This window comes from Pollachius pollachius (genome assembly GCF_949987615.1).
Source record: "Pollachius pollachius genome assembly, chromosome: 1".
NCBI classification, from domain to species: domain Eukaryota; kingdom Metazoa; phylum Chordata; class Actinopteri; order Gadiformes; family Gadidae; genus Pollachius; species Pollachius pollachius.
In genome coordinates, this window is record NC_136934.1 from 40997252 (window position 1) to 41006689 (window position 9438).

Genomic DNA, 9438 nt, shown 5'->3' on the forward strand with positions numbered 1-9438 from the left:
GCCTGGCCAGGGCATGACATCACACTGGGACCAGCCGAGAAAGACAGGCCTCTGGCGCGACAGGGCTGCGGAGCAGGCGAGCTGATTAGCCCGCAGACGGCTTCCCTTCAGTCGCTTCTGTCACCATCGCTTCCTGCTGTTCCCTATCTTAATCCAACACTTGATTTCCAACAGGAAAGGGTGCCATTGGTAAAGGGAAGGGGGGGGGGGGGGGGGGGGGGGAGCTGAACTCAAGGAAATTGGCTTAGAAGTCATAAATCAATGTGACATATTGTGCTTCATGCCGTTTGTGTATCTGTTTTTGTGTCAGTGTTGTCATGGCAATACGGGCACTAGTAGAGCGTATCCCTTAATGAATTTGATTCATCATTTGCTTTTTTAATCTTCAAAGCAAAGTGGATTGGCCGGCACACAATTGTGGATTTCTGCCTCTTACAATGGCCTTTCAAAAGGTAGAAAATAAAACTCTAATGTCCTCTCCAAATATAAACAACACTAAGTTTGGATATGAAAAGATAACAACGGAAAAGGTAGCATTGGATGGCTGTTTTCCTAATTGGGCTATCTGGAAAACTGGGCCTGGATCTAAAAGATCATAAATCAGTCTCAGTGAATCAGTAAATATGTACATGCACTTTATTGTCTCTCGCTAGGCAGTTCAAAAGCACAAGTGCAGTATTGTTTAATAATCTGCATGGATGGAGTGGCATGGCTAATCATCGCATATGTCAATCTGCACCATGAAACTATTTAGACAAAGCCAACAGCGGATTATGTCTAAAATAGTAAAAATCCTCAACTGGCTCATTCATCACAGGGATGCATCTCTCTATTAATCAATTTGGTTCTTAGAGAAATAGGCAGGAAAATCACATTTGGCAAGAAAATAAATGGCTTCAGTGAAAGAAAGTCATATAGTGCAGGATCAGTACTTTCCTGGGTACAGTACAATTGTACAAACTACAAACAGCTAAATTAGTTACACCCACCTGAGGTAAGGCTTGGGCTTGGACCAGGAGTAGGATTGCTTCGGGACGTCCAGGAAACCCCCGCAGTAGTTCTCCTTCTTGAAGGCCATGCGGGAGGCATAGTCCTCATGGCAGAACTCATGGTCAGGACCCAGGTCCTCTCCCCGGGGCTCCAGCTTCATGCTCACATTGGGGCTGTGGTCCAGCATGGTCTTGCGGGCTTTGACGGGGATGCCCTCCCCCATGTCCACCACTCCGTCCGTTGTCAGGGCATTGATGGCGGCCACAATGGCGGAGTTGGTGTACTGGTTGGTGTTGGCCAGCCAGCTTTCATCCGTGACGTTGAGCCTTGGGGAGCCATGCGGGGAAGGTATGGGGGACTGGTTGGGCGAGCAGGATGTTTGGCAGAAGGGGGCACCATTGAAACTGTACTTCCTCTTGCCCATACCACCACCACCGCTGCCACCACCACCACCGCTGCCACCACCGCCGCCACCACCACCTCCACCTCCGTGGCCACTTCCACCGCTGCCGCTTCCGCCGCCGCCGCAGGAAGGGGAATTGGGCCTGGATCCGCGATGATGCCCAGCCCAGCTTTCTTCGGCTACTGCCCCTATCTGGGGCGAGGAGGAGGGAGAATGGTGGGGGGAGATTGCAGGCCCGCCGGCGTGCGGGCAAGACAGCAGCGCCGGGGATCCCTTGGGGGAGACGCAGGGGGACTGCCAGGGAGAGTTCTGCGGGGAGTGGTCGTAGTTGTAGAAGCCGGACTCGTAGGACGAGGCGTCCGAGTTGCAGCTGCGCGACGAGATGCTGCTGGCAGGGCTCAGGCAGCTGGGGTCGCGGTAGCCGTCGGCGTTGGGGAGGGTCAGCGTCACCACGGAGTTGACCCCGCGCTTGGTGATGAGGTCCATGTGGCTGCTTTCCTCCACCTCCTCCTCGGGGAAGGGGCTGTAGGCGGTGATCTCAATACGGGGGCTTTCCAGAGCCGGTGCCCCATTGGGTCTGTAGCCGTGGGGCTGGTAGTATCCCCCCACCACCTGGTTGTCGCTCTGGAGGCCGAAGCCCCCCTGCTGGCACGAGGAGATAACCGGACTGGGCTGCAGAGTGTGGTATTGGGTAACCAGGCAGGGGTTCCCCATGCCCAGCGGAAGAGACAGGCTGACGTTTGGGGTATAGCTGTATGCATCTGAAAAAGACATTGGAAACAAAATGTATTATTTACCTGCTGGTACTATCCTAGAAGCATGAATCGAATCCTACATTCTGCATTCATGTATGCTCTGAAGGATTCGCAGCTAGAGTGGTGATGAACAATCAATTTGATTGATCGCATCAGTCGCCGGATGAATTAGTCCCCTCCCCCGAGTCTAACTGACAGCGCTGTCTTGCGTCACGCCGGGCCTCAGACGAGGTACTAGAGGAGCGTTTACAGCTGACGTGTCACTAACAGGTGTACACAGAAATAATTGGCGCACATGTGTCTCCCGTAGGCTCACACAGCCACCTACACAAACAACAATGTTCAGATTTGATGGACTACAATTGGGCAATGCAAACACTGTCAATCACACAAAGCGACACTATGTGTTCATGATAGGTAGCCTACATCTTTACCATCATAGCTACAGTCATGAAAACAGTAAGGAAGGACAGCATTGAAAACAGTTGACCATGAAGTGTCTATAACGTGTCACCATTCCTCTTCCTGGCCAACATCAAACATCAAAATGATGAAGAGTAATACCTACATCCGTACCAAGCTGTTCTGATTACTAAAACAGGGCTTCCTTCTCTAGTCCTTGTGCTATATTGGTGAACCACAACGCTCTGAGTCACATATGATCGTGAAACTGTCATTCATGGTTAGACTTGCTTGAAATAGACTTTCAGAGTCTATTTAAAGAGGGATTGGCATAAAGCATACGACAAGTTGTATAAAAGCCCATGTTGAAATGTGGTGTAGTTTATTCACGCATGGCGCCAAACATGTGCAGTGCACACACAACCCTTTATCAACAGCATATTGAACGATTTGTAATCACATACATTATATCTGACAAGAGCACAGCCAAATGTAAATCATGAAAATCATAATGGTACAAATAGGGCTATGATGTTGTGATAGGCACCCTAGTTCTGCATGTATTATCCTTTCAGACCTATCAATTGCCAATTCACTCACCTTGTTCTTTCCTGTGCTCTACATGACCGTACTCAAACAGATAGTTGAACTCGAGCTCTGCTTCACCGTGCTGAGAACTCATCACTGCTCTAGCGACAACAAAAAGAAACGTAAAGACTAACAAACACTAACCGGGAACCTGAGTTAAACTGAGCATTCAGATAGTTCTGTTTCCATCTGCTTTCACTTGTGTAACGCAGCTCTTCTGCATATCGGCCTGTTCTTGCAGAGAGGATGGGTCTCTGCCCACACAGCCCCCCTACTGCTCACGCACCTCCTCACAACAAGCCTGACTGACTACCCTCAACTGTGGTAGATGGGGTTTTTTCCCTCTCATTTCGTTCCTTGCCAACATTGCCTTGAAGTGCGTGTGCGCGCGCGTGTGTGTGTGTGTGTGTGTGTGTGTGTGTGTGTGTGTGTGTGTGTGTGTGTATGTGTGTTTGCACAACACAAACTGAAACTGAATTTTGGTTTGCCGCCCACCTCACACCTTTCTCGCTCATGTGTTAATTATTAATTTAACAAGATTTAAGAAAATGTAAAAATATAAATTAATTTAACCTGCCTGAAAGACAGGCAGGTTAAATTTAAAATAGGAAAAAAATATATCTACATGTATTTTAAGAAATATGTAATGTTATTAGTGTGTACAATCAGTATACTATACTAGATAACAATCTTATACTCCTCAGACTGTGGGCTGTCCATGCGGAACCTTCCCAATGTGAATGCAGACTGCATGTGTGCCTCCATGTGGACTGTGGTCCAGACTGAGCACAGACAGGGACCTCAGGGAGAGGTGGGCTATAGTATAGGTGGTCAGCCATGGAAGTTATCTACAGCATCTTAAGGCTGCAGGCCACTTATAGCTGACACTTGAAGATGCAAAAACCACACTAGAATACGTTCAGCCTGCTTGTGTGTTTCTAGACAGGGGTTATAGCATTGCAAGTTGGCAGTAGGCTGCTCAAGATACGTCCCAAAAGCCACGGTTCAGAGTATCCCCCCCCCACACACACACACACACACTATCTCTCTCTCCTCATCTCAAGCTTGCAACCGATTCGAATTAGCAGTTTATGAATGAGGGTCTGAAAACTTAAATAAAACAATAAAGTACAATTCCAAATCCATCAAAAGGCATAATGACATCAGCAATTAAAGACTTAATGAATGAATTAACTGACGATAGGCAAACGTTTACTAAAAAAGGGCCAATTTTGTTGTATCCCCCACCCTCCCCAACACAACCCACACAAACCAGCAATAATCTTATATACATCATTTATATATATATATATATATATATAAATGATGCATTAATTGTATTGGCTATTATTCGTATGTGTTATAGATAATTGTATTATTATGGGGAGGGGGGAGTCAACCTGACGTGTCAGCGTCTACCGAAACAGGTAGGTGAGGGAGCCGCTTTGCACCCCCCACCACCCCAAGTCCGTCTGCGTCTTGCGTTGGTGGTGCAACTGCTTTAAAGCTGATAACAACTTAGAAAGTGTGCAGGCGACTTTTAGACTCCGCAGAACCTCAAACGCAGAACAGTTTGCGGAGTGGATCACAAAGCCCAACTCAAAATGACAATCGCTGTGCACCGAACACCCTGGATCAATCGTCAACACCATATCTTAAATGTCACATCATGTATCCAAGAGCGCCTATCCTCGTAGCACAAAAGATGGAGACGCAGACAAAGTTTAGGAGATGTATCATTTCGACTCACCTTCTTCTGCAGACTTCATATTGGAAGCCAGCGACGTAATGAACTGGAGTCCTCTGTCCTTCCTCGGTGATCCAAAGCCGAATTTGGAGCTGACGCGCACGTAGCCTGTATCCTGCATCCAATAAGCTGAACGCCACTCGCTCTTATAAGGTCAGTCAGATGAACGTCAAAAACACCGTTTTGTAAGCGCGTGTTTATTCAATCAACTGTCAAATAAAAACATAATTTGCAGTCCAATCTTAGACCGAATTTGTACTAACACGCACGTCAAATGAATGAAGAAAGTTAAGTCTGCTGAAGGATGAAAATCGAGAATGTGAACGCGCGGAGTAAACAGGCTACCTGCCTCGCAGCACTTGGGGAAGGAAAGGTGTTGTGGTGGTAGGTGGGTTTGACTGTTTAAGGTCGCGATGTATTGTCTCATTAGGATTTCTAGAAACTCCCGGTGCGTGACGCAGCGCGGTTTGTCAAAGGGGCTGGCTTCGCCGTTTTTAAAGCTGGAAAACACCCTCTCCTCCGCGTGCGCCGCCCATACCAGGATGACGTGATTGGTCCTTGCCAGCTCCTCGCTGGAGAGCTGTCAAAGTCCTGGCTCCTCCCGCCAAGGGATTCCATCTGGGAATGTGGAGCGTGGGGGCGGCGGGGGGGTCGTTTGTGTGCGTACTGCGTGTGCGTATGTGTGCGTGTGTGTGTGTGTGTGTGTGTGTGTGTGTGTGTGTGTGTGTGTGTGTGTGTTTGTGAGAGTTTGTGAGAGTTTATGTATGCGTTTGTGTTAGTGTGTGTGTGTGAGTGAGGAGAGAGAGTGTGTGTGAGTGTGTGTGTGTGTGTGTGTGTGTGTGTGTGTGCGTGTGTGTCTGTGTGTTACTTAAGTCTCGTGGAGGTTTATCTACACTTGTATTTTCCATTATTATGTGGAGGTATAAAAGGCTACACACAATGGATGTGGCACATTCGATTTTGTTCTTACTCTTACTGTCTACTTCCACAATACTATGACCATGTTATAGGCATTGTAACCGTTGGAATCGTTAGAAGGTTCGTCTAAAACCGGAATTAATTTATTAGTAGTTATAATAGCCTAATAGTAAGTGCAAAAATAATACAATAAAATCATATACACACCTTTATTTGTGAACACCTCTCAACGCACATTCATAAAAGAGTTAAAAATATTTGATCACATACAATTAACATTAGACAGCATGAAAAGACGTCTACAAGTTGTTTTGATATATTTTGAATTGCAGCCCTAATCATTAATCAGTAGTTGTAGATCAGTCGTATTTTAAAAGATTTTTGAATAAATATGTTACGTAAATGTATTGTATAACTTCAACCTTCCATATGTATATATATATATATATATATATATATATATATATATATATATATATATATATACGGAGAGAGAGAGAGAGAGAGAGAGAGAGAGAGAGAGAGAGAGAGAGAAGGAGATAGAGCCTGTGATCAAGGAGACTTTGAATGGCCTGAAGTTGTTCAAGGTTAGAAAAAAAAGAATACTTCATTTGAAGATTCACAAAATAAATTGAATTGATAGATTGTTTGAGGCCGACACTGATATTTTGGAATGAATAATGTATCAGACGATATTTGATGAGGTTTTTTTTTAAACAAGGATCCCCTTAACCTGGTGATATTAACACGTGTAAACTTTCTAAAATCTCAGCCCTCCACCTTTAGAACTCAGAGTTCTCGACATACACACCGACTATGAATAAAGAAATAACCCTTTTAAGCAAAACACGGATCAATATCATTCATTTTTCATGAATACATTTCAAATGTATGCACTTGCAGCTGCAGAGAGTACAATTAGTACCAACTTCTCTTCTGATCCCAGGATCTCTTGAACAACAGCCAGGTACCAACAAATGAATGCAATAAATAAATCAATAATATCATAAAATCATGCAAATGAAGGGTTGATAGAGGAGCTGCCCCTGAGGTTGAAACCGAGACGTAGGTTTAAGCAGGGGGGTGGGGGACGGGCAGCATCACACATAATCAGAAGCAGAAGTTCCTTCTGGAGGAGAGTGTGGTGGTGGTGGGGGGGAGTGTGTGTGTGTGTGTGTGTGTGTGTGTGTGTGTGTGTGTGTGTGTGTTTGTTTGGGGTGGGGGGGCAAGGTTCCACCAGGAGAGGGTAACTGTACGCCATGTTTTCTTTGTCTATGGTGGCTTGCTCGATTCTGCTGTGGCTTGGATGATGTGAGCCTGAGATGAAGGGTCTTAAGAGAGTCGGTGGTGGTGGTGGTGGTGGGTGTGTGTGTGTGTGTGTGTGTGTGTGTGTGTGTGTGTGTGTGTGTGTGTGTGTGTGTGTGTTTGTGTGTGCGGTGGGTGTGTGTGTGTGTGTGTGTGTGTGTGTGTGTGTGTTTGTGTGTGTGTGTGTGTGTGTGTGTGTTTGTGTGTGCGGTGGGTGTGTGTTGGTGCATGTGTGTGGGTGTATTAGATACTTCATACTTAGGGGCGGCAGGAAAAGAGGTGGGGGGTTGGAGGTGGGGTTGCCAAAAAACACGTGTTGATGGACTAACTGTTGGGGAAGACTTTCTGAATGTCTCGGGCTTGTTTACAAGCCTAACCTGTGGTTATCCAATGGCGGTTTGAATGGTTATTTTGATGGATTCGGTGCCATTGAATTAATGGAGGCTGTTACAGCGTTTAGCCTGTGTGTCACATGGAAATCTGCCCTAATTACTTGTTTAAGTATTAATACCGTTTATAGTGCTCACGTGACATGAAGGAAGACTTCCATGGCAACAGCGGTATTTCTCCTGCGGGCCATTCGTTCTTTCTCCATGCACCAATATGTACAGCAGTTATTTATTCTGTGTCTTTCGGGCGTACCGGGTCTCCGCGATTAGATCGATGTAGCTGTCTAATGAGGGACACACAGGACTGCTTCGCTCTCACAGAGAAGGTACATTTTGTGGGGGAGAAGTAATTGTAATGTCACCGCTGGTCCATCTGGCATCTCAGTACAAGTCTGCGCTCTGCTCTTGGTGTCTGCGGAGAGCATTAGAGTGCGCAACAACATGTCATGGTGTGCACAGATTTATGAGCAGCCCCCTCCTTCCTATTTTCATCGAAAAATGATTATGATGTCTTGTAAACAACCCCTCACTGGTTCGGTGTTTACCTTGGCAGTAGGGTCCATGGAGATAAACTACGTCTACAACAAAGTGCGAACCGGCCCACCACCTCCTTCTTCAATGCACCGGCAGAACAGCGGCATGGGGCTCTTCATAAGCTCTTTGCGTTTCAACTTAACTGTTAACACAATTGCGTGATTTCTTCCATGTCGTTTCAGAATGACTTTCACCAAATTGCCTCGCTGCAATCTTTGTCGCCGCCGAGGGACTTAAAAGCCGTGCCAGCGGTGCTGACGGCATGATAAATGTAAAGAGTGGTTACTGCTGTTTGAGCCCGAGTAGTTAATGCCACAGATCTCTCATGTGTACCACTAGTGGTTTGGCGCAGGACTCTGCGTGCTTCTGGCATGGCCACAGAGTCTTTCTTAGAACTCTCCATTATAAAATAGGAATGACACGTACAACACAGATAAAACCGCACAGAGATGTGTAAATCAAGAACCGAGGAGGGCTTACTGCTGTCATATGTGTTTGTCTAGACATCAGGATTGCTAGCAGTAGGTAGAAAAAAGACTAGTGGTGGCTGCTTAAAATGGACAGTGATTCTAACAAGGATTTGTGCTGGCTTGTTACGAACTCTTTAGTCAGAACAACTCCGGGCAATAAAACTAGCTGTCCCTTTAAAGCTCTACCGTTAATCCTCTACTTTTACATGTAATTCATGTTTGACATATCCAGGGCAGTATATACAGTGGGGCATTTTGCCCGCGACTTATATTTTACATCTGAGTAGATTTATACTAGGCAGCTATGGGCTGTAACTTGAACCAGGCTGCATTTTTAATGCCAACTGTAAACATTCATTAATGGACCGGTGGCACAAGTATGTGCGTTCATTATTCAACCTCACAGTAGGTTTAACCCCTGCCGGTACGGCTGCAGGGTCTATTCCAGCGCGCTCCTGACGCACGTTGGCTCTTAAAGCATCCTCACAACAACACAGTATTTGCAGAAGTTCATAAAAGGCAAGAAAAAAGAAGGCATTCAATGCCTGTAATTAATTTGTTAACTGAGATAATCTAGATAGTGAGCCACAAGCCGAGAGTGGGGGGGCTGTTCACATTCATCACACTTCTCCATTTGTTGTTTGTGGTTGGGCCTCAGGAGTGGCGTACTTGGGTTCATAATGGAGAACTAGCTGGAGCTATCTTGGGCATGTCTGGACACTGCTGTATGTTTAGCTGCCGGCGCTCAGATTCCTCTTATGAATGGGAAGTACAGGACGTGTCTGGCCTGTACACTATAGAACGGCGCTTTGTCATCGCGACACACGTACGTTGACTAAGATTGGCTGTTTGGTGAAATGGGGAAGGAGTGCAGGTAGGACCTGATGCATGCACTCGATACGGTCGTATACATCAGTAGCTGCATGTATTAGTTGGG

General features: G+C 46.2%; 1 protein-coding gene across 1 annotated transcript in view; it reads right to left on the reverse strand.

Annotated features, from left to right (window-relative positions):
- The window catches only part of LOC307073125 (nuclear factor of activated T-cells, cytoplasmic 1-like), a gene marked incomplete at its 3' end in the record, with an annotated part of 56178 nt that extends 51115 nt beyond the window's left edge, over positions 1-5063 (reverse strand). Inside the window, exons 1-2 of the mRNA XM_079732828.1 lie at positions 4889-5063; positions 990-2154 (exon numbers count right to left, since the gene is read on the reverse strand). Coding sequence (XP_079588954.1) covers positions 990-2154; positions 4889-5006 — 1283 coding nt within the window. The 5' untranslated portion in view covers positions 5007-5063. The remainder of the gene's footprint in view (positions 1-989; positions 2155-4888) is intronic.
- Positions 5064-9438: the final 4375 nt, after the last annotated feature.